The sequence below is a fragment of the Camelus bactrianus genome, chromosome 1 (assembly GCF_048773025.1).
Source record: "Camelus bactrianus isolate YW-2024 breed Bactrian camel chromosome 1, ASM4877302v1, whole genome shotgun sequence".
NCBI classification, from domain to species: domain Eukaryota; kingdom Metazoa; phylum Chordata; class Mammalia; order Artiodactyla; family Camelidae; genus Camelus; species Camelus bactrianus.
The window spans coordinates 105,651,789-105,677,396 of NC_133539.1; the positions used below are offsets into that span (position 1 = coordinate 105,651,789).

Genomic DNA, 25,608 nt, shown 5'->3' on the forward strand with positions numbered 1-25,608 from the left:
TTGCCTGACCTTGCAGCCTCCTGCCTGACCTGATAGCCTCCTGGGAGTGTCTGATTGGGAAGCATTCAATCTGATGCCCGCCCATGGCTGAGGTGGGCCGTCTGCCCAGTCAACGGCAGCATGACCAGGTGCTCCTCATTAGCCTGGCATTGGTCCAGACCGTAACATGCTCCCAACGGCTGCCTTGAGGCCCCTGTGGGCATGAGGGTGGCCGTGGCTGTGGCCATGGCCATTACTAATACCTGCTTCTGAGGCCTGGCATTCCCAAGTCCAGGGGGCAGCACCTGCAGACTGCAGGGCACCGAGGATGTCCTTTGTTAGCTTTAAAGGGCAGCAACCAGGTGCCTGAGGGGCCTTACAGCAGGAATCTGCCGGGTGTCTGTGGACTCCACAATTCTAATAGGATACAAGTTGGAGAATCACTGCACTAAATTTTTTCAAACAACCAATTTAATCCTCTACATCACCTTAAGAGGTAAATATTATGTTCGACAATTAGAAAGCAAGGCTCAATAGGCCAATTAAAAAATGTCTAGGTTCAAATCCATTGTCTTCCTACTAGCTGTGTGACCTTTGGGAAGGCACCTAACCTCTCTGAACCTCATCTTCATTGTTCTTATAGGACATCGCCTCTCTTGAAGGGTTGCTAAGAGTGTTAAAAGAAACAAACCAGAACAAGCGCTCAGTGCTCACAAAAAAGGTCACAATTTTTTTTCTAAATATCTATCAAACCACTTATTGGAAACAAAACACTACGTGATAAAAGTTTTGAATGAGCATATCTTCATTGACTTGAACACATTTGATAAATGGTGGGAGAGTATATGGGCCAATATCTTATTGATTAACTCACCAGTGCTTTCATTTAATTTGAAGTCTTAAAAAGACAGATTGCTAGTAACACATAGCATCACTAGCAGTCAAAGTCCTGCCCTTTCTTCCAGAGAAAATTGGGGATTTCTGCTCAGGAAAGGCCTTCCCCCACTCACACTCAAGACACACAGTGTTCACTTGGCAAACATTTGTTTATCTCTCATCTGCCATGTGCTAGGCACTGAGGATGTGGTGGTAAACAAAATAGAAAAAGGACCCCTTAGTCTCAGAGAGAGAGACAGTAAATAAACAGATTTGCCTAATCTGGGGAAAGTCAGACATTCCTTAAACCTGGCAGAAGGAAAGGTCAGTGGGAAGAAGTTTCCATCAGGTGGGATGGCCAAAGGCAGTCCAGGGATTCTTGGAGAAGAGGCAGGGATAGCCCCCTTGAGAATAGGTGGTCTGGGGTGACCCTTGCTAGCTCCATACCCTCTCCTGACTGTTGGAAACGGGGTGGGGAGGCTGGAGGACAAGATAGCTGCCAATAAGCCCCTTCCGGGCCAGAGCAATTTGATCCCTGTGGCCCTGGGAGGTATACAGTTTGTAAGCTCCTGCTCTCCTGGGCCTGCCTTCTGGGATCGAAGGTGGAGAAGCAGCAAAAGTTACATAAAAACTAAAGCAAAGCCGGGCGCTGCCTAGTTTATATCTGATTGTTGTTATTATCTGAAGCTCTTAGAAGCCTAATTTGACTACATGTCTCTGCTGATGCTTACTTTCTGGTGGATTGTTTTCCTGTGTGTTTTATAATTTGGGATTATGAGCTTCATCTGGTATGGCTTCATCACAGGAAGCCTGCTTGGCCTGGTTGGAGGGTGTGTCCTAACAGACAGTTTTTACATTTACTTCCTGCCAGCAGCCTGTAAGTATTACAAGCTCAAGACTCCATTTATTTTAATATATTGGCTACCAGGAAGCATAAATTCAATACCCAAACCAGTCGCAGCAGGGAAGAACTTTTTTTTTTTAACTTACATAGAAACCAGGCCAAATAAACAAACTTTCTCGTTGTCTCTAGGTGGATTTTGGCTATTTCACACTCTCATTGAGGCACTAGTCCATCAGGTATTTTGGCTTTATGCGAGTATCACAGTTTCGACTTCCTGCTTTACACAGGGTAACTGCTGCCCCCACCCCCACCCCACCACATCCATTAACATCCAAGTCCCTGGCTTATTGCAATTAGCAAACCCATTCTTGCCCCCAACCTCCTCTCCTACCAGAAAGCTTTTTGTTAACTTTCTTGCAAGGGAGATCTATCAGGGACTCAGCTGGGGATAGGAATCTGAACCTGGAGAGGAATACATGCCTCTCCAACCCAGGAGGCTGAGTGCTCAGCCTACAGCAGCTTCTGGCTAGATCTCAAAGGATGAAGTCCAAGGCTCCTTGTCTGTCCACTTCTGCTGCTTTCATTCATTTTCCATTTGTACTGTAGATGTCCTTAATTCCTCTTTTCCCTTTATCCTACATTGGTCTTTTGACAGCAGCTGGGCCATTTTTCACAATGGGTATTTCTGACTCCAGTATATTTACTGAAAAATAAATGTGCTGTTTTATACCCTCAGACCATACACAGCAGAACCATTTGCTTAGATTTCATAGCACACGAATATGTCCATTAGAGCTTCAAAGTGTCATAATTAAAATTGGCTTCACTTGTGGGGACTCATGATGCATCCATCTCAGCCCACACCTCCGCTCTGTGTAGAGGCCCCTGCTCAGGCCCCACCTCTCAGAACCACGTGTCAGAAAAGTAAGCCAACCTATCTGCTGACCCACTGGGATAACCAGTGTGAAGAACAGCCCTGAACCAAGAGTCCAAATGCCAGCCATGCCCCCCTCCTTGGTCAAGGTGATCTTCAGCTTTTTCCTGGAGTCTAAAGCAGACTCCCCCTACCATGTTGCCGTCCCTCTGGCCTCCTCTGGGCCCTGCTTGCATTCAGTAGATCCACGCTCCTAGAACACACTCTTCTAGGGTAACCCCACACTGCTCGGAGGCTCTCAGGGTACCTTCCTGGGAAGCAAATGAGCATCAGGTTCTCAAGTCAAACTCCAACCCCCTTTCCAAGCTGACCTTAACATACTGTTAATGAAAGAGCTTTGGTGCCAGACAGACACGGGCTCGGATCCCTGCTCGGCCACTAACCGGTTGTCATTAGGCACATGATTTAACCACCTTGTGCCTTTCTCTTCTGTAAAATGGAGATGGTTAAACAGAACTCAGAGGTCTTGTGAGAAAACAAGATGAAGGATGTCCTCTCCCCAGCACAGAGTAGGGGAGCGCCCCACAGGGGTCAGTTCCCATCTTCTTGGCTTCACCAGCTAGGCCGAAAGTGTTGGTTATACAGCTGACAGACTCCAGGTTTGAGGCCTGGGGGTTGGTGGCCTGTTGTGTATGTAGAGTGGGCACTGAGTGTTTGTTTTCCTCAAGTGCTGGGCAGAGTGTTCTGTGTGGGGTCAGGGACTCTGTGGGAGCCCAGCCAGCCGAAAAGAGCTGCTCTGGGGCCCTGCATGTGATGGAATTCACTGGGACGCCCATGCATGGCCATACCAGGTTTTGGACGTGTGTTGCTTGCAGTCCTGCTGAACTTTGCAAAGGAAAGGAAAATTCTTCATGCTGTGCTTGTGAACTTTGAGCTTGTTATCTTCAAAGCCATAAACCTGGTCCGCCAGACTATAAAAGGAGCGCATTCTAACCCGTTCACCCTGCAGCCTGCTCCTTGACACCCACCACACACCCACGGTAACCAGAGGCCACCACCATGACGAGGGACCAGAATGGAACCTGGGAGATGGAGAGTAATGACAACTTTGAAGGCTACATGAAGGCTCTGGGTAAGGGGAAGGCCGGGGCTGGGGGACGGAGGGCAACATCCGAAGGACTGGGGTCTGATCCTCCTGCCACTTTGGGATCCCACAGGCCCGTGTGCAAGCCTCACCTCTCAGTCCCCAGCTGTGTGATAGCAGGCAACTCATACTCATTCTCCAAGGTTCAGATTCTTCGTTGGTGAATTGGAAACAACAATAAATGAGATTAAGTCTAGAATGTCCTTAGCACAGTACATGGCACACAGAAAAGATTCACCGAATAGAGGATACGCATGCACACACATGCACAAACAACTTCCACGCACACATGTGCACACACACACGTGCACACGTGAGGAGAGCCAGACTTAAGAGGAAATTGCAGTAGCTCCTCTGCCTCACGATCACCATCTCTCTGATGACCAGTTGGGCCTGCTATTGTGCACAGATGACCCCTACCTCGCTCTTGTGTTGGTCGTGTAGTGGGGAGGCAGGAAAGGAGTGCCTGACAAATCTCTCAGCCTAGAGACAGTCAGGCCCACTGAAGGCCAGGAAAGGCTTTCGTCATGTAGCTCAAACAACTCACTGCTCATCTGACTTCTGAACTAGACCCCAGGCCAGGGGTTCCCATCAGTGTGTGTCCAGAGTTGAGTCTCCTGGGGGGCTGTCAGGAAACACACGAACCTGGAGGAACTGGGCCCACAGAGGGGACCTCACTTGCGGGGCCGCTATCATGGGCCAGGACGAGGAGCCTTGCCTGCCTGTCCTCAGTCATCCCGACAGCCTCCTGACCACCTTCGCCCGCTTTAGATCCCTCCGCATGAGGAGTTCCCAGCTGGAACTTCCCTTGCAAAGCGTGAGAAAAATGGCTGTGGGCCGGGTTGGAGGCCTGGTAATTCGGACGTGATGATGTCTCACCAAGAACAGGAATCATGGGAGAGCGGGTAGAGCTTAGTGGTAGAGTGCACACTTAGCACGCGTGAAGTCCTGGGTTCGATCCCCCGAACCTCCATCTTTAAAAAAATCAAGAAAAAGAAAAGAATGGGAATCATGGGTTTTTCTGTTCAATTCCCTTCTAGTTGGATGAATTTCTACCATGTGAAGGAGCAAAGAGAGCTCATGTGACATGTTTTGCAATTTACGGAGACTGGTGCTTTCTTCTTGTTCTTTAGACCGTTTCCAATACTGAATAGCTTTTTTTTTCCCTCTCAGCTACCAGAATTTTACCAATGTACTTGGGAGTGGAGGAAGGAGGCAAAGTCCTCCTACCAGAGTCCTGTCCCTGGTGCCTCTGCTTTTAGTACCCTGAGGGAGGCTGGAAATGGAATCCTGCTTCTAACCCTGGGGAGATGTTCTGGAGCTGAGCTCAGAACCAGATAGCATTCTGAACAAAATCACACAGAGGAGGACACCAAGCCGGAGGGCCAGCGGGGGTGTGCTCTCTGACCTTGAAGGAGTTTTTTCACCTTTCTAAACCAGCCTCCTCATCCGCCAAATGGAGATAATAACACCAGTCTTGCCTGTTTCTCCAGGTCATGTTGGATGTGGTGGTTGATTTGAACAATTAAAAACACTTTAACAAGAGCTCTTTGGGGGTTGCAAGCTTTCAGCCGTAAGCTGATCAAGCCAGACTCAGGGAATATAATCAGAAAGCAATTTTGTGTCTTTTCCTGCTTATTATTAAATAATCAAGGGGGGAGAGTATAGCTCAGTGGTATAGTGCATGCTTAGCATGCATGAGGTTCTGGGTTCAATCCCCAATGCTGCCGATAAAAAAATAAAATAAATGAAATAAAATAAATAATGAAAAGTCCTATGGTGACTTCAGGTGAAAAGTCAAGTTTCAGTTTTCAGCTGTGCAGGGTGGGTGCCTGGAGCTCCTCTTTCTAGGCTTAAGGGGAGAGGCAAGCACTCCTGGTACCCTCGCCTCTCCCTCTGGGGGGATGCTAGGATGCAGGGCACACTGTCGGCTCTCTCCAAAAACTCCTCTTTCTAAAACCCGCCTCCTTCTGGACTCTTTCACGCCAATTTCCACCATCGCTGTGGGTGAGGGCTGCTTGGGTCGTGAATGGGATGTCTGGATGACTCTGTCTAGACGGTTTTGGAGTGAGTAGTCGTTCCCGTTCTCTTTGGTGTCAGACACCTATTGTCTCTTAGAGCTTCAGTCACAACTTCTAATTCAACATCATCCTACATCAATTTCACTTTAATGAGCAAATGGCTTGACCTCTTTGTACTTGCAGTGTAGGGGGACAGGCTCACGCCTTCCCGATGAAGGTTAATACCATAGGAAGTGGTAGTAACTAACCCCCGAACGTGGATGTGCTTGGTGCCGTGGTCTGCCCAGCTGCCGATGGCCTACTGTGTCCCAGCGCCCCCAGGGACTTGCCCCAGCTTGAATCCATGATGTTTTGTGCAGAAACGCCTCAGCCAGCGTCCTCCTCCCACCGTGGAGACAGGACACCTGACCCTTCCCGCCTGCCCACAGTGGGGACACAAGTGGGGCAGGCAGGCACTGGCAGTGACTGAAGACAGGTCTCAAGGGCTCAGCTGGAAGCAGCTGAGTGGGGCTGGACCCACAATTAAATCTGCTAAAAACAACCCAGCAGATCTGTACAATTTCCTCCACATCCACCCTGCCATACGAGGGTTGTTCTGTCAACAATGACAAGTCAATGAAGTTTCCCTTCCTCGCCTGCTGGGGCACAAAGCATTTGTGAAGAACGTATGTGGGGATCTTCCCAAATCCCCAGATATGGAAATATCACTAAATATAATTCCGTTCCCTGCCAAGAAGCCATCCCTTTCTCAGACGTCAATCCCTAGCACTGGGAGGTGGCTTTCTCTGTGGGCCTGGTGGCTGGTTCCGTAGGAAGGAGACACCCCTGTCGAGATGTAGGTCTGGGCAGCAAAATGGCTTTGTCACCAGCCAGTGACTTGCTCCACATCCAGCCTCCCCACACAACTTGGCTGCCAGCCTCAACAGACCGACACACGTCACAGCAACCTTTGGGTTGGCCCCAAATTATCAAAGTCATCAGCAATTCAGAGAGTGGGGGCCAAGGGTCAATGGTACCTCTTCTCTGCCTTCTCAGACACTTGGTGTTTCTCGAGGCCCTAGACTCTTTCTTGACAGTGAGGAAAGCAGCTGGGGAACTCTTCCACCTGGAGGAATCTGTCCCGTCCTGAGATCCTCCTTTGGGTGGGGTCGGGGAACGCAGGAGCCGTCTTCAATTTAAAGGGCAGCTGGGGGAGGGCAGATCTAAAAGTGAGGTCTCCGTGCTCTGGCAGAACACTGGAGGAGTCCATTCGGGAGTGAGGCCAGCCCTGCACAGACATGGGGGAAGTCATTCAACTTCTCTATCAAACCTTTAGATGTCACCCGTGGAAGAGAGGGATGGCGCCATCTGAGGCAGGCCAGGCTCTGTCTCTGTTCTTGAGGGGCTCAGACAGTCAGGTTATAGCTGTGTACCAACTGGGTTCCTGTTTCCTAAGACAGTGCGACAGATCACCCCCAAAATGTGGTGGCTTGATTTTATTATATACAGTGATTTTATGATGGTGTCTCACAGTTCTGGGAGCTGACCAGGCTCAGCTAGGCTGGGGCCAGAGCCATCCTGAAAGCTTCCTTGCTCCTGTGCCCACTGTTGGTGCCGGCCAGCGGCTGAGCCCTCCGCCAGGGCTGAGGGTACTGCGTGTGTCCACATGTGGTGTCCCATGTGGCCTGGGTCTCCTCACAGCACTCTGGCTGTGTCCAAAGAGAGAGAAGGCAGCAGCTGAATGACCTGTTATGACCCAGACTCAGAAGTCACATGGCATTCCTTCTCTTCTCTTCTGTTGGGTGAAGCGGTCATGAGCCCACCCGCATTCAAGAGGACGGTGCCTAGACCCCGCCTCTCCAAACATTGTAAGAACAGCATGTAGGATGAGAGGTGGAGTTGTAGCCATTTAAGAAAGTATAATCTGCCACAGATGGGACAGTGGGTGGTTCCGTCCCTTGGGCTTGGAAGGGCTACAGTGACAAGAGGACAACAGTAGCAGGAGGTGTGTGCACAGTGTGGTGACGGATGGTAACTAGACTTGTGGTGGTGATCACTCTGCAGTCTAGATGGATGTCATATCTGAAATGTGCATAATTTAAATGTGTGTGTGGTGGTGGTGGAGGGAGCTACAGTAGACATGTTGGTCATTGAAGACTTTCTGAGTACTTCCAAGTGGGGTTTTGAAGGAAGGAGAGGAGTGCTCCACACAGGGATAGACAGTATGTGCCAAGGTCAGGCCAGTGTGTGTGGGCAGGGGCGCAGGAAGCTGAATTGCCACGGAGTGACGTGCAAAAGAGGGAGGGGGTGGGAAGAAGAGTCAGAAAGGTGCAGGGCCGGATCTGGAAGCGGTGTGCCACCATGTGTGAACATCACCCAAGGACGTCATATGAGGAGAGGGTCCCAGGAAGAGAGAGAGGCCGTGAGCACTCACTCTGACAGCCAGGGCGTGAACAGATGGGCAGAGATGTCAGAGAACTAATGAAGTGGTTGCAGTGGCCCGGGAAGATGCAAGCACAGTGCCAAGAAGGGTGGCCAGGGGGCGGTCCAGAGCAGGAAGCAGACCAGATTTGTGACTGAGTGGTGAAGAGGAGGGGAACGAGCCTAGAAAATGACACACCACCATGTAACTTGAATCAGGGAGACAGGGATGTGTAACAGAAGGCGTGTGTTCTAAAAGTGCTCAGGTAATGTTAAATTTAGACATCTTTTAGGAAATCTTGATTCCATAAATTGTAAAGATTAGGAAAAATCCCAGTCTTTGTTTGTTTGTTTGTTTTTATATTTTTAATTGAGTTATAGTCATTTTACAATGGAAAAATCCCAGTCTTAATTCACAAAAGATGAGAATCATCTTCTATGAAGACCAGCTTTTCACTGAAATGAACATGCACAGACTCAGGAGAGCAGGGGCCACTGCAAAATGTCCTAGTGGGTCTCTAGAAAATTCCACAAGAAGGTGTTGACCTCAGAGGCTGAAATCAGGCAGCTCCCACCTGAGTGGTCTTTGCCAGGAAATATTTCCTGGTTATCCACCATGTTGAAAATCCTGTCCTGACTGTGAGGAGCCACAGTCTAGCATCAGAGGTGAGCACATGCACAAACAATTCTCATGCCATGAGAAGCATCTGCTATCACAAGCTTTATATACATTGTTTCATGTAATTAATTCAGTTTTCACAAATGTACTGAGCACCTACCACATGTCTAGAAGTGCTCCAGGCATTGGTGACAGGGTAGTACACGAGGCAGCAAGTTCCGTGCCCTCCATGGAGTGTGCTTGCTAGCGGAAGAGAGAGAGGGTAATAGTTTAAGATGATTTCAGGTAGTGGTAAGTGCTTTATAGGAAATAAAAAGGAATTATTGCATGGAAAGGGATGGGCGGTCAGGGAAGGCTGTCTGAGGAGGTGACACGGGAGCTGAGGCTTGAACGCTGAGAAGTGTTGTTCCCGCCACAGGGGACAGTGAGTGTGAAGGCTCTGGGTGTGTTTAAGAAACGTACAGAAGGCTGGTGTGCTGGGGGTGTGGTGAAAACAGGGGAAGGTCAGGCCTTATGATGGGCAGACTTAATCCACCTTGCTTACATTCTTTAAGGATCACTGTGGGTACAGTGTGGAGGATGCATCACAGGAGGGCAAGACTGGAAACAGGGAGGCCCACTAAGGAGGCTGCTGGGTTGTTAAGGCTAGAAATGATGGTGGCTCAGACGGGGGCAGTGCCAGGGGCTGGAGAACAGAGGACAGATTCAATGTATATTTTGGAGATAAAGCCAACAGGGCTTGCAGATGGATGAGAAGGTAGAGGACGTGGAAGAAGTGAAGATGGCCCCCAGGCTTAGGTCCAAATAGCTGGGAGATGGTGACCCCATCGGCTGACAGTGGGAAGACACGGGGAGGAGTGAGTTTGGACCAAGGTGCTGGGCACGGGGGAGTGCATTAAGAATTCTGATTTTCATATTTGATTTCAGATGCCCATGACACATCCAAGTGGAGTATTAAAATTGGCATCTGGATAGACGATCTGGAGCTCAGGGTATCGTCATGGATAAAGCAAAAGGAATGCCTGCCATTTTAAGGAGTGAGGAATCTGAAGGCCAGAGAAGTGGAGGAACTTTCCTGGGGTCACTTGTGGCTGGAAAATGGTGTTGCTCAGACAGGATCCCAGTCTGTCTGCTTCTAACCCCCAAGCAGTGGTCAGTGCACTGTTCCAGGCGTGGGTACTAAGTATGAGGTTAGGGGAGGGGGAGCTTCATTCTGAGCAGAGTTCGTCAGGTTGGGGACCTCCAAAGTAGACAGGCAGGACCCTCAGAAACATTGCAAGGGAGTCATTCCGAGTCCCTGGGTAGAAATTAATGAATGAATGCTGACCCAAGGAAGAGTTAGTTTCACCACATTTGGATTCCTGTTAGGGCTCACAAATCTGTGAAGTTATACACTTGCCAAAGTCTTTCCTTGAACTGTGTGGCATCTGGTTGGACTTTCAAATAGGGACAGTGCTGTGGTGGGAAAAGCACCGGTGAAGGTAAGTTTGGTCCCTTCCTATGGGTCTCCCCTTACGTGTTCCGGCAGCCCCTCCACTCTGACCCCCACTCCAATGGCGAGCACTAGACTGTGGGTGGGGAGGTGAAAAGTACAGGGGAGCAGGGAGGCATCCCAGGGTCTCTAGCCCGCCTCTGCTGGCTGAGGAAAAATTTTGAACATATTCAGAGACATCCGTGAAGGTGAGAGAGGAAGAGGCAGACACGGCAAGTCCAGTTCCTCCCTCGTGTTATGCAGGGGAGGAAATGGCATGGAAAGATGCAGAAGATTGCCTTTGCACTCTGCTTCTCACAGTCGCCTGAGTGCTGATGATTTGTGAGTTAAGGAGTCCAGGTTCAAGGCCCATGGCCGCTGCACTTGGAAGAGTTCTCAGATTTCATGTGATGAATACGTGTGCATGTCTGCTCTTTAATTTACAAAGCGCACCTGCCCTTTTAGCCTACAACTTTAGCTTTTTCCACAAGCACATTACAAAGCGTTTTAGCGTTGAGGAGCACACTCATATTTCAACTTTATGGCTTGCATTGTTCAAAATGCAGTTATGAAAAGTATGGTTTAATAAAGTCACTTCAGTGTTGTTAGGTTTTTTTTCCCCCTTCTGCAGCAGCTACAAGCCATATATATTATTCAGAAATAGCTTACCTTTGGACCTTTTCCTCTGAGATAGAAATTCATTTCACCTGGCTATAAATCAGGCTTGGAGATACCTTTAATCCAGGAAAGCAGATCAAACATACTTGATAACCCTGGTGTTAAAATACCGTATGAGGAAAATAATTTTCCCTGCAAAATACCAAGAAGTGGTTTTGGAATCTGTATGTGTATGCCTCTGTATTCGACCACTGCAGTTAAACCTTTCCTTTTGATTAGAAATACCACGAAATGCACCAACAGAATGTTTGGTTCCCTTCCCCACGGTGGAGCAGAGGTGACATGATTAACTAGCCTGTGCACATGGTAAAGGGTGGCCAAGCGGCCAAGCCATTTTTCAATCCGGAGAAGAAGCGATGCTTAATTCAATCTGCATAGAACTCCTAATAAGATTCCCTGGCTCTGGCCAGAAAGATTGACTGCGGACGGTTTCCAGGACAAACCAGTTCTCTCAGCAATAGACATTTTTAGCTGTTATGTACCTCTCTAAGCAATGAGGAACAAGCAATAATGTGTTAGAGGAGACTTAATTGTGAATGATAAACAGAACATATTTGTAGGCATCCTGTCAGGAGCGCTATCCTAGCTGGGTAATTCTAAATTGGTCACTTAAATTCTCTGGGCTATGATTTCCACATTTGTGGAGTAAAAATAGACTTGCTTTCTGAGGACTGCTTAAATTTAGAGTTCTAAGTTTCTCTGTAATTCCCAATTCTTCCTTAGTACAGTTGACCCTTGAACAATGGGGGTCGGGGAAGAGCGTTAGGGGTGCTGACCCGTCGTGCAGTCGAAAATTCACATGTAATTTATGGTTAGCCCTCCATATATACGCAGTTCCTCCAAATCTACAGCTCTGCATCTGCAGATTTAACCAACCACAGGTGGTGTAGTTTTATGGTTATTAATGAAAAATACCCACATGTAAGTGGACCTCTGCAGTTCAAATCATGTCATTCAAGGGTCAACTGTAGTTTTGCCTGGTACCCTCCCTTTGTTTCATCTGGATAGCACATGACCTGTGGTTTCTTTCCTCACCTCCTAACTGTGGCTCAGGTGTGGTTTAGCACAGCATGGACCTCACTAAGCTCAGAGGGCTAGAGCAGGAACTGAAGTTGTTTCTACCCTTTGGTCAAACGATGGAGCGAGGGAACTGGTCAACATGAGAGAGGTTTGACCAGGCTGGATGAAACTCCTGTGTGACAGGTCAAGGCTATGTGAGGAGAGAGCGGATCAGCCACTGTTCTGACTGTCCCTTCAGAGTCCAGGACCCTTGGACGGCTTGGAGTGGCAGGTGGCTGTGGAGATGCGTAAATAGGACCCGAATATTTCACTCCAGACTGAATGCTGATCTGGCCAGTTTGACCAGAGCAGAAAAGGCCAAGGGGTGGAGGCCAGCATGCATCAAATACCCACCAGCTCCTCAGCACTGTGCAAAGCATTTTACCATCATTTAAACTGAATCCTTACATAAATAACCCTATGAGATGAGCACTCTTTCCCCAATTTACTGTGAGAAACTGAGGCTCAGAAAGGGAAAGAGACTTCTCTGAAGTCACACAGCTAGGAAATCAGGGCCGGGATTTATACCCAGATCTGACCCGCGCTTTTTTATACCAGATGTTCTAAACTGAGCCATGCACAGAATTGCTTGAAGGCTTGTGAAAACAAGAAGGGCCCAACCCCCTGCAGGAGGGCTAGGGTGGATCCCAGAATTCACTTTTCTAAGAGCTTCCCCCATGCTGTGGTGGTGCCAGCCCAGGGGCCTCACTTAGAGAAGCGCTGTCCTAGACCACAGTGCCCACATTAACCAATCCACAGGTGTATTCTGAGCTCCTACTGTGTGCCCAGGCCTGGACCTGGTTCTATGGGCACACAGAGCAAAGAGGCAACATTGTCCTTGTCCCCATAGAGGTGAGACTTTGGAGATGAGAACAATAAACCCCATGAAAAAGTCAGAGGAAAATGCCAGGTTGTGTCTTGGGAGCAGGGAGGGTGAAAACACGTGGCCTGGAAAGCAGGTGAGGAAGGAGGCAAGAGAGGGCAGAACACTCAAGAAGTCAAGGCCAGGGTTGGGAGGAGAGGGGCGGGGATTCAGGGGGCAGATACACAGGGAGCATCCCAGAAAATGCAGAGGACTCCAAGGAAACCAGCCTGCGAGATCAGAGGGTTAATTATGAGGATACCAACAGCTCCCATTTGTGGGGCTGTTACCATAAGTCACCAGCCACTGGGCAGACCTCTTTACAGATACCATCACATTTAATCCTCCAAATAACCTGATGCAGTTAATACTAGTCCCACATCCGGCCACTGCTCTCTGCTGCTTCCAGATCTGGACCCTAGTGTCTGGTGATGGGACCGAAGTTAGACACACAGGCGTCATTAGGCTGTGTTTCTGGGGCAGAAGGACAGAGATGCGAATTGGAGTGTGACATGTCAGCCTCTGCCTAAGATGAGCATGTGTTGATACCAACTGGAGTGGGGGTGACTTTTTGTTTTTTTGTTTTTTTGTTTTTTGCAGCTTTTTAGCAATTTTATGGAAGGATTCATTTTTAGGTCAGAAATACTTGACTACTTGGTCCTGCTAGTCTTTTCCTTTCCAAACAGGCCAGCAGTTGCCTTAAAGGGAAAAAAATTAAACAGGAGACATTTCTGTAATTGCAGGGCCCAGGTGACAGAGAGAGGTGTCTCAGAAGGGGTTTTTGTCAGCCCTTTGTGTATCGTGTCCTGTGGAACCCTTGGCCAGCTGGATGTCCCACCATGGAGAGTTCTATGTCCCCAGAGATTGGCAAAGGCTGCATCCTGCGTCCTGCTCTTAGAGTCACAAAGCATCTTTCCCAGATGAAAGGCTCTGTGAACCTCTTCAGTGCAACAATGAGCCTGGATTTAATTCCTCATTTCCCAAACTTAATTGACCATGAGCACTGCCCCCGCTTTTTAAGAATTTTGGGGGTTATAACTCATGGCAGTGACATGGGTTCCTCATTGGTAAAATGGAGATAGTACTTATCTCGTGGTTTTCTTGGGAGAATGAAGTGAGTGAAGTTTCCCAAGGGAGGTTCCACCATGGGGCACCATTCCTGATTCGTTCCAAAGTATGTCTTAACTATCACCCCAAATATTACCATGGGTCCACACAGCATGGCCCTGGGGTCACCTTACTTAAAACCTAGCTCCTATGTTCCTCCATAAATTCTTTCTTTACTTTCTTGGCTCTACCTTGGTTACTCAAGGTCAAAACCACTGTTTTGGCCTCCCAACTTGATCTTCTGTGCATCCATCCAATTATCGAAATTTTGTGATTGTTTTTTCAACTGTGTACTTTGAGACAAGTCACTAACCTCTCTGGGCCTCCGTGTCATCCCCTATGACATGGGGAGTAGGTGCTTAAATAGTGACTTTCAAATTTCTTAAACTATTGAAGTCTTCCTCCAAACAGCCGCCGATGAGGAAAGGTCTAAAACCACCCAGAAATTCTGGGTCTGAGATAAGGCCCAGAAATCTGTACTTTTTACATCTTCCCAGGTGATCTTGATCAGTGGCCAGCTCTGGGACCCACTGGTGAATTCTCAGATGTGGCAGGTTCTCAACCAATAGTCGTGAACAATAATTGAGCAAGGCACTGGCATACACGTAACAGCTCATGCCAATTTGAACCTATTTCTCTTTTCAACTTAGGATACAGGTAAGCCTTTGACCTTCTGGGCTGCCTGATATTACTTGAAATTTTTCCCTTATGATAAAAGCAGGCTTTATACATTTTAGGATCCAAAAAACCATCCAGGATCCTTCCCAGATTCTGTTGTGGTCCAGCCTGGGCTTCTTCTTGGTCTTTTGGGAAAAGGAAAGTGACAGTGACCAAAGAGGGATTCAGAAAGAAATGAGTCAGCAAGGATATGGGGAGAGAGGGTGGGTGGAATGATGCTTGGCTACCATGGCAGGGCAGCAGAAGGGGTGGGGATGTGACCATCAGAGACGTCCATTCTCTAAATTGACAGGAGCTCCATGAACTGTTGGGAGCTGCTGGTCCTCCTCATGGGCTCAATGGTATTTCTCCCCCACCAGACAGCACAGTGTGAAGCTTACTCACCTATCTACCACAGATGGGCCTGGAATTCTCCAAGAAACAGCACTCAGTGACTCTGAACTGTCCTTCCTCCTGAGGTCATTCTTACCTTGGGTTATGATAGACTCAATCTCAGTATTTTTGAAATCTTACAGACTGAATTCTAGAAAACAAAGATTTAGATTGGCATCCAAAGTCACCTGGAGAATTCACAGGCATAAAGGGGGTCAAATGTCAAATACAATCTGGGAAGAGACCAAAAGCTTAAAGATGTTCGTAGCAAGGAGAGAAATTTAGTAGCTTCAGAACTATCCTCTGTTTCTACATCTGTTCCACCAGACAGTGAAATTTTGGCTTGGGGGACAATTTATGCACAACCAGAGGTTAGCAGGAGGTGGTGGGCTCAGCACTTAGCTTCTTGCTGTAAAATGCAGAGCTGAGGAAATGAAACACTCTGTTGAAAGGCATGCTCCCTTTTACTCACTAAACAGTCTCTAAGAAATGAATAAGATTCCCTTTGAACTAACTACTATATATAAAACAGATAAACAAGCTTCTACTATATAGCACAGAGAACTATATTCAGTATCCTGTAGTGACCTATAATGGAAAAGAATATGAAAAGGAATATATGTATGCATATGTATGACTGAAACAGTATGCTGTACACCAGAAATTGAGTACGCATTATAAACTGACTATACTTCAATTAAAAAAAAAAAGATTCCCTTTAAAATATCAAGGCAAAGAAAAGATGTAAGCAGAGTGAATGCAGCAAAAATTTGATAATTGTTGAACCTGGGTGATGAGTGTGCTCGGCTCCTTGTACTTTCCCCTGTACTTTGGTTTGTTTGAAATTTCTCATAATAAAAATACAAATAATTATTCATCTTTTCCTTAAAAACAGCAAAAGAAATCTCTGAGCAAGTGTCTGTTAAGTGTCTGGAATATGCCTGAGCTGTGCTGGGGGGCCATGAAGAAGGCAGAATAGTCTAGAAGAACAGCTTCCCAGTCTGCTGTAAAAATGGAAGTTTAGCAGGGAGGGTACAGCTCAGTGGTAGAGCACGTGCTTAGCATGCCTGGGGTCCTGGGCTCAATCCCCAGTACCTCCACTAAATAAATAAACAAATCTAATTACTGCCCCTCCCCCCAAAATGGAAGTTTGTACATATACTGCCCTGCTATGGACATTAACAAAATTCCGTCTTTACCTATGATCTAGACTGATTGTTTTTAAACAGTGTCTTTCCTTTTAAACCATAAAGTCTTCTGTTTAGCAGACTCTTAGGAGGAAACCAATATGTCAAACAGAATGGGGGCTGCTGTGGTGGAGGGGTGTGTGCGTGTGAGTGTGTGTGCATGTGTGTGTGTGTGTGTGTGTGTACGCATGCACAGCAGGGATTTGCAGCTCGGGGTGAGCCCTGCCTGCTACCTCCCCACTCCCATCAGGGCTCCTGAGGAGTTGCCCAGAAACCCTAGGTTTCCCAACAGTTGACAGAGATATCCAAAACGGCCACATGCAAGACAACCCTTGCTTCCCACTTAAGCAGAGAAAGATGGCCTGCCTGAGACCCACGTCTCTGGTCCTGAATGTCTGACCTTGTTAGAGAAATGAATGAGTCTGGCCGAGCACATCATAACATCCACCACTCCCTTTGCCAACAGATATTGATTTTGCCACCCGCAAGATCGCCGTCCATCTGATTCAGACCAAGATCATCGAGCAAGACGGTGATAATTTCAAGACAAAAACCAACAGCACGTTCCGTAACTATAACGTAGACTTCACGGTCGGGGTGGAGTTTGACGAGTACACAAAGGGTCTGGACAACCGGAATGTTAAGGTACTGACCCCAGTGGCGTTTTCACTCATTCGCTCTTGGTGCAGGGGCTGGCTGTTGGGCTTCACAATGAAAAAAGATGACAGAATCAACCTGGGAGGCCCTCAGGAGAGAGGGACCAGAATGGACTTAATGATGTTGGCAATAAGCGGTTACTTAAAGTTTAGTGGGAAGAGGCAGGCTGGCTCTGCATGAAGATTATCAGCCAAGGATAGATTAAAGGATGCTGACCTCTCCAGGATCCGGGGTAGGAAGCCGACTCACAGACTGACATGGGCCTGGGAGGCAAAGTGAAGAGGGCCGGGTGGAACCAGAGGGCGGATGGTGATGGTGTCAGCTGGAGCGCATGGCTCTGTCCCGGGGGCTAAAGCACCAGTCAAGCATTGACGTGAAGACTGGGGTCTCACACTGCTAGAATTTTTTTTCAAGAGATGTTGAGAGCTAATGTTTTTATATGAACTATCTCAATTTCAGATGACCCCAACTGATTTAATTTTTTAAATGCATCGACAAAAAATTAATCATTTGATCTAAGAAAGAAATGGAGAATTTTATTAGGGCCAAATCTGAGGACTATAACCCAGGAAGAGCATCTCAGAAAGCTCTGAGACCTGACCCCCCTATTAGAAATCAAGGCACAGTTTTATAAGTTTTTTTGAGACAGTGGGCTGTGCATCAAATGATGTGTTAGTGGCAGTTATATAATCCAGATCTAAGTGCCATCCTGGTGGGTCATGTGATCCCTTACAATATCAAGAAGAATGTTACCTTTTAAGGAGTTTTCTTGTTGAGGCTCGGAGAACATTGCTCTGTATGGTTGTGCAGGTATTCCTGCCGATGGGGGATGTTTGGTCAATGAATAATGCAGATACAGAATGCACAGTGCGGGGAGAGAGGAGGCCAAAGGGCAGAGGAGAATTTTTTATGTCTAAATTTTTTCTTGCCTTGCCATAAAATAGGAATTTTATTTCACAAATGCAATGCAAATCGCACCCAAAAATCAGTAGATGAAATGAAGTCAGAGTTTCTTCAACCCTGGTAACTTAGAGAAATCTCTGGCAAGCTTGTGGCTCCTGTCTCAGACTCGCCTTAACTCACAGGACATAATGGAGGAAATCTTCTGTGCATTAAAAGGCCAGCAGGCTTCTAGCTGCTTGAACGGTTTGGATACAGGGAGGCCCCTGAAAGCAAGCAGACAGCTCTGAGTGCAGCGTGGGGAGCGGTCACCAAGCCTGAGAATAGGAGTCTGCAGAAGAGGCAGGCCCCGGCCCAGAGGGGCTCTTTGTAAATAAGACAGAGAATGGCAGCAGCAGGGGGAAGTGGGGCGGGAAGGCGGGGCTAACAGCGGGTCCCCTTCTCCTCCTCCGTCTCCATGTGGTATCACAGCCCAGCCACTGATAGTCACAGTGTTCACTCTCAGTGCTACGTCTTTGGTTTCCCAAATCCAATTACATTTGGTCAGTCCCCATAAACAGGAATAGGGAGAAATCCAACCTCAGCCATGCCTAAGGGTTCCACAGTCTTAGCATCATACAGGAACCCTGGGGATTGCACAGTCCAGGGCAAGCCCATGCAGTTTACATGAGAATGGGCAGCTTGAACCCTCGGAGCACCCACTCCCTTTATGCCAACCCAGCCCCAGGACCTCTGCCCTGGCTCCCAAGCTGAGGAGGGCCGGACTGAGGATCCTGTGCCCAGGCATCCGTGCTCTCGCCCCTGCAGACAGCCAGCCCCTCAGAGTGCCACAAGGAAGGAGGACCCTCCCCCCACTCTTCTCTGGTGCTTCCAGGAGCTCTTTCAAACTCTGTCTCAACTCTTGCCCCAAAGGAAGGGACAAGAGCTCTGGCTCCTCTCCTAGGGTGGGAAGGAAGAGCTATCCTTGTTCTTTGATGATGACTCTAAAGCCAAAAGAGCAGGATACATTCTATTTCTCAACCAAGTTGTCCAGCACCATTGAGAATCTCAGCCACCAAGTCAGGGTTGAATGATGTTAAGTGCTCCTTGCTAAAGCAAAGTGGGAAATGGAAAGCACTTTGGAAATGCTTCCATCAGAGCGGTCTTGGCAGGAGAGCCTAAGCTCCTGGCCCCTTGTGGAATCCCTCCCTGCAGGGCAGATGGATCTGCGAGGCTTTTCTGAACCTAGTGGCTGCAGGGTCAATGCATCAGACCCCAGAGCTGATGGAAAGCCTGTCTCAGAGCTTTTGCATCCCTCTGCTGTTCTAACCTAATCAGTTCAGCATGATTCATTTTGCCCTTGCTTCTCAGTTTTGGGTGTGGGCTGTTGAAAAGCCGGCCTGTCCTCTCTGACTCATTCTTTGATCACCTTTGATGGGAGGGAACTCACTCTTGCTAAAATAAATCATGTCCTTTTGACCTGTCCTGACCCTTCAAAGATTCATTCTGTTAACACCTCCCTTTCTGCCTCTCCCCTCCCTTCCCTCCGAGTCCCACCCTCTCTCCAGGATCAGCTCTTAGCCCTGCAGAGAGAGATAATCCCCTTTTCCACATCTGGTCTCTGCTTTGCCTGAAGCAAAAAGCCAGAGCTAATACACTAATACACAGACACACACACACACACACACACACACACACACACACACACACACACACACACACAACACGAGACTGGTGGGGGCTGAGAAGTACCCAGAAGTTTGCCCAGTCTCCAGCCAAGGGCTGTTCCCATGAGAATCACAACACAGAGCAGGTGCCCTCAGCACTACCTACTTCCTGTAACTTGACTGCAGCGCTTCAGCAGGGGAGGCACAGCAGGGAGCGGTGAGTCTCTCTGATGAATTCCTGGCGCCCACACTTGGTGGCCCACTGAGCACACACATGGATTGTGTCTTTCTGCGCATGGGCATTTGCATGTGTACATATCACTCCTATACTCGCTCATGCTCTCATTCTCCAGGGAGCCACTTCTCAACTCCTTGGTCTCCTTCAGGAGCCCCTCTGAAAACCTTCCCTTTCAGCAGTTTGGAGGAGGGGTTTGAGGTACAGCAGAGGCCTTCCGGGTCCCCATGGTGCCCAGGTCTGTGTCATCCCGGCGCAGGATCCATGAAACCACATTGATTATGGGGTTGACTCTTCCACGAGGAGCCCAGGGACCCCCTGCTTCCTTCCTACACATCTTCTTTCCTGCGTTCCCTGACTTGTTTCTCAGGGGATTTAAAGCCACTTCAAAAATACACAAGTGCCCCAAAGTAAAATGAAATTTAAAAGAGGCCACTGATGTTTGTGCCACAAAACATTATGCAGCCATAAAAAGGAACAAAGTACTGATACATACTATGACATGGAAGAACTTGCAAAACATTATGCTAAGTGACAGAAGCCAGCCACGGAGGGCCACATGTTGTGTCATTTATACAAAACATCCAGAATAGGCAAACCATAGAGACAGAAAGTGGTCGGCATGGGTGTGACTGCTAATAGGTATGGGGTTTCTTTGGAGGGGGGCGATGGAAATGTTCTGGATTTAATTAGTGGTGATGGTCTTACAACCTTGTGAACATACTCAAAACAAATATGCTATATAAAAGACTGAATTTTATTATGAGAATTACATCTCAGTTGAAAAAAATAATGGCAGGGAAAAGCAGATATCAATGATGGCAGTTAGAGCCAATAATGTCATTGTGACTTCGAGAGGAGCCACGAGAGCCCATGAGAGGGGAACCAGCCACCCCCACGGGGACCCTCATCTCAGGGGTTGCCAGAGGGGAGCGGGAGCGTGGGTGCTGCAGGAGGCTGGACTAACTCTTACAGGATAGATGTGCAGGGGAGGGTTTTAACATGTTAATAGTTCCTTCACTCCTAATTTATCCTTCCCCTCCTTCCCTTTTCCCCCTGGTAACCACAAGTTTGTTTTCTATGTCTGTGAGTCTCTTTCTATTTTGTAAATAAGTTTGTGTCATTTTTTTTTTCAGATTCCACATATCAGTGATATCATATGATATTTGTCCTTCTCTGTCTGACTTACTTCAATTAATATGATAATCTCTAGATCCATCCATGTTGCTACGAATGGCATTATTTCATTCTCTTTTATGGCTGAGCAGTATTCCATTGTGTGTGTGTGTGTGTGTGTGTGTGTGTGTGTGTGTACCACAACTTCTTTATCCATTCATCTGTCGATGGACACTTGGGGGTTTTCACAGCCTCCTGAGGAAGCAGACAGGTAGGTAGACAGTTACCATCTAGTGCCTTACCAACACTATCCCCTGTTCCCCCATTAAAGGTTTTAAAAATAATAATGTGAGGCTTAAGATGACTCTAAAGGAGTAAGAGACATACTTTCTTTAGAAAACATGTAGAATTTTATTGCTAAATTGACTTGGGAAATATTAATACATACACATAATTTAAAAAGTTTAAACATGAAAAAGTGAGATTTCCTTGCTATCCTGGCCCCCAGGACCTCAGTTCCCTCCCCAGGGACAGTCACTATGAAGGGTTCTTTTATCTCCTGGCAGAGAACACGTGCAAACATACAGGTACATCCCCACCCCCTTCTTTTATGCACGTGGCCCTGCCCCTTGCTGTTTGTTTTTTTTTAAATCTTTTTTTTTTTTTTTTTGGAGGAGGGGAGTAATTAGGTTTATTTACTTATTTATTTTCATGGAAGTACGGGGGATTGAACCCAGGACCTTGTGCGTGCTAAGCACATGCTCTACCACTGGGCTATACCCTTCCTCCACTCCTTGTTTTTTAACTTGAACTGTGAGCTCCAGAGCCTGCTCTTCTCCATAAGTTAGAGCTGCCCCTCCTTTCAGGGGCCACAGAGCAGGGACGAACCCCTCCACATTTAACCAGCCGCCCACTGACGGAATTTATGAGGCTTTCAGGCCTTTGCTGTAACAAACACTGCAACGGGCTGAGGAGTAAAATAAGGAGGAATAAAACTGTACATAAAATATATAATGTGGTCAAGGTCAAATATTATTTTAGAAATAGGTAGACTTAACAATCCATAGAAAACAGTTTTGTACCAAAAACAGATCCGAAGGTGCAAAGGACAGTGAATAAAAAAGACCGCAGGTCCATTTATCAGCAAGTCGGTTTGCCAGATACCCAGGAAAACAAACGTCTGGTCCTTTACATAATATGTGTGAACTCTGTTTTCTACTCAGTTCTGCTCTAAACTGCTCTAAAAAAATAGACTCTATTAAAAAAAATAAATACATCAAGAAAAAAAATTTTTAAATATTGCTCATAGAGGCATAATGGGTTTGCACATGCTTGGAAGAAACCCCGCTCACTTCAGGGTCATCTGTGAGGAAGGGCAGCACCCACGCACCACCACTGCCTGGATGGGAGCCGCGTCGTCTCACTGCCATCTCACAGAGGTGGGTGGCCCTGAGGACCACCGAGAGACAGTTCAGATGCTCCTGAGTGAGAGAAAAGGGGGACCAGGAGGAGGAGTTGGGGTGGGTGTGTAATTTGTAAAGATGTGAATTTAGCATAAGGGGTTTGAGCCTCCTGTGGTTCAGCCTTTTGTGGCTTCTCCAACCTGCTGGTCAACACAAGCACAAGCTCTGCATCGCTGCAGCCTCCCCAGTGCTACTAACTGGTCGGCACTGCTGCCTGGGGGAAACCAAGGGCCTGGAGAAGGTCCACCTCCTGGTTCTGAACGACAAAGCAGGCTTTGGAGCCATTCACACAGCCCCCTGCAGGGAAGGTGGCTTCCCTGCCTTTGTTATTGCCCGACAATGGGCAGTCCTCACCATGTCATTCCTGCAGGGAGTAGTCCCAGAAGTAGAATTTCTAGGTCAAAGAGTGTACATCATGTTACATTTTGAAATGTAATGTAAAATTGCCCTGCAAAAGGATTCTTATCAATTTATATGCCCACCGGCCCTGTCTGAGGGTCCAGCCGTCTCTGCACCCGCTCTAGCTCGGTGTGTTATCAGTATGTATATCCAATCCTTGACTATAGACTGAATTGTATCTTAAACATAAAGTCTTAATTTGCATGTGAGTAAGACTGAATATCTTTTCTTATGTTTAAAAGCCATCTGCTAAGTTTTTGTTTTTTCCTTGCCAGCCATTGGTTTGGTGTCCTGTGTTGAATTTCCTACTAGATTAATGATCTTTTCCTTACTGATTTGCAGGAGCCCTTGTAGATAAGGAAATCAGGTTTATCTGATATGTGGTACAATTATTTTTCCCCATTTGTTATTTATCTATTGACTTTGGGGTATTTTTCCCTTCCAGAAATTTTACATGGGGACATAGTTAAATCCATCATCTCTTCTCCCACTGATCTGGGATGCTGTCTTTACCACATGGTAAAATGGAAGAGAAGGCTTTCAAAGAGAACAGAACCAGCCATGACAAGCCTGTGTGGCTGGAATGGAGGCTGTATGTGGAAAATGAGACTGGGGGGATCTTGGCATGACTGTGGCTGAGGGCTCCGCTCTGCGGGCAAGCAGGAGCCCGGGAAAGGCTGCAGGAACTGCAGCTTTACGTGTGTTCAGTCCCAATCAGGACCATACATTTGATTTGCCCGGAAACCTGTCATTGCAGACGCTGGTCATCTGGGAAGGTGATGCCCTTGTCTGCGTGCAGAAGGGGGAAAAGGAGAACCGTGGCTGGAAGCAGTGGGTGGAGGGGGACAAGCTGTACCTGGTAAGTCCCGGGGTCCGCCGAGCTCCCCTCCAGCGTGCTTACACCAAACTGCCGGTTCAGCTAGCCAGGCGCTTTGACAAGAAAAATGGCCTTGCCCTCCTCCCCTTAGCTCCAGCCAAAGGCATGTGGTCATATAGTCAGAAAGCCATTCCTGCGTGGCTCAGGGGACTCCAGGAGGAAATCTATATGGCTCTTTCTGTGAATGGCTGCAATTAAAACGAAAGTTCAAAATGCTGAGCTAGGAAGCTGCGATCCAAGGAGAAATGCAGGGAACCTGTTAAAGACCAGCAGGGGAGAAATGTGAGGAAGACACTTAAGATGCCCTGGAGGAGAGGGAGACTGGGCCTGCCCGGTTCTGTGAGCCTGGGAGGAGAGGGGTTGCACTGTGGGCGGGATGCCCTGGAGGCAGCCGGGCCTGGGAGATGCCTGTAGACCACAGGCACAGGCCTCTTATCATAAGGCATGCTCACCTGATCCCAAAATATTTTAGGTCAATTTGGCACTAGAACAGAGCAGAAGGAACATAACTGCTGATATCCTTGAATAAAGTCTGTCTAGACAGCTTAATTTTTCACTCTTCAATCTTTAAGACAATGGATGTGTCCAGCAGTCAAATAGTGAAAAATCCTTCACACCTTCATGCATTCAGTTACTCATTTGTTAAATGAATGGCTCATTCTATGAATGGCTCTCCATTTATTCATTCATTCATTCACCTGTGGAGTCAGACAGGTACCTGGCTCCAGTATCAGTATTCTGGTCACAGGTTGCCCTAGAGCCAGCCTTGCCTCACCTGAGATCTTTAGGTGAGGTCAACTGATGATAAATAGAAGGCATTCACTGTGTTTTCCACTGATAATTTTCCTACCTGTTCTGGTTTGGATGATGGATTTTTTTTTTAATTGTAGTATAAGCCCCAGTGGTCCCCGTGGCAAGACAATGGATCCACTGAGAACTGCAACGATGTTTGTGGCTGTCCCCACACTCATTTTTTTTCTCTTCTCCCTCCTTTAAAGGGTCACAAGATGCAGATAAGACCTGGGGGCTCCCTGCATCCAGATGAAATGCAGCATCCTGTCTGCCCAGGCAGGCCTGGGGGAGCCCTTCTGCAGCCCGCTCCCTGCCATGGCCTGTGCCACTACCCACCAACATCCTAATCACCAGAGGCCAGGAAATCCACAGGGTGGAGGGACAGCTCACCAGCCAGCACCTCCCCAGGCCCCTGCCTTCCAAACATTCCCCACTAGATGCTTCCCTTCTTCGTGGCATCGCTGCCTTTTAGAAATTAGGCGATGTTGCTTTAATCACGAGAGTGGGAGAAATCCCGCCCAAGAGAGTAATTTCTTTGCATTTTTCATTTTTATAGTTGTTCAAGCTCAATTCAAGTGTCAAAATCGAATTACGGCTACCTGCAGGGCATGCCAGCTGACTGGGTCTCTGAGACACACTTTGCCCAGAATGACTAATTGTCTTCTTTATTCCAGCTCCCCTCCCTCCCAACTCACAGACACCAAGAGGGCTGGGGTGTGCAGAAGGAGGGCCTGGTCTGTTAGTCACTCACCTGCTTTCTGATGTTGCAGGAGCTGAGGTGTGGTGACCAGGTGTGCCGTCAAGTGTTCAAGAAGAAGTAATGGCCGGAGAGGGGCCTACTGAGCATGCACTCCCCACTCCCCACTCTCTGTAAAGAGTTCCCCGACTGGCTTGGGAAGCAGCCAAGGGGACCCTCCCACTCCTGACAGAGCCCATTAAGGCATCTGGATGGGTTTTAAACAGAACGCGTGTGTAACAGTGACAGACACATTCTTCCTTCCTTGGAAGCTGGCATTAAACGAAAAAACAAAAATCACTCCCATACTTTGAAACCCTTTCATCTATCTCCCTTTATTTCTAGAACTGTCAGTTTTATCCCCAAGCAGAAGAAATGATTGCCCGCATGGCGGTTTTCTGTGTGGCTTATGCTTTTGCTTTTTAGTTTAGCTTTGTTTGTTTGTTTGTTTGTTTGTGTTAGTGTAGGGGGAGTTGTATTCTCTGACCAGCACAGCATCCCTACTGATTTTTGGACATTGCCTATTTGAGATTCATTTTTTTGGATAACACATTTATTTCTCCAAGATTCTACTTTAAGAAGCATATGTCTTCCAGTTTGCATGAGCAGCCTGGAT

At 47.7% G+C, this 25,608-nt stretch overlaps 1 protein-coding gene across 1 annotated transcript; it reads left to right on the forward strand.

The window, feature by feature from the left end:
- The first annotated feature begins 3,547 nt into the window (after positions 1-3,547).
- On the forward strand, positions 3,548-25,292 carry RBP2 (retinol binding protein 2). Its single transcript, XM_010952282.3, has 4 exons — positions 3,548-3,705; positions 16,638-16,816; positions 23,345-23,446; positions 25,027-25,292. Exons 1-4 carry the CDS (start codon positions 3,633-3,635, stop codon positions 25,075-25,077), a joined length of 405 nt encoding a protein of 134 aa, XP_010950584.1. The 5' UTR covers positions 3,548-3,632; the 3' UTR covers positions 25,078-25,292.
- The last annotated feature ends 316 nt before the right edge of the window (positions 25,293-25,608 follow it).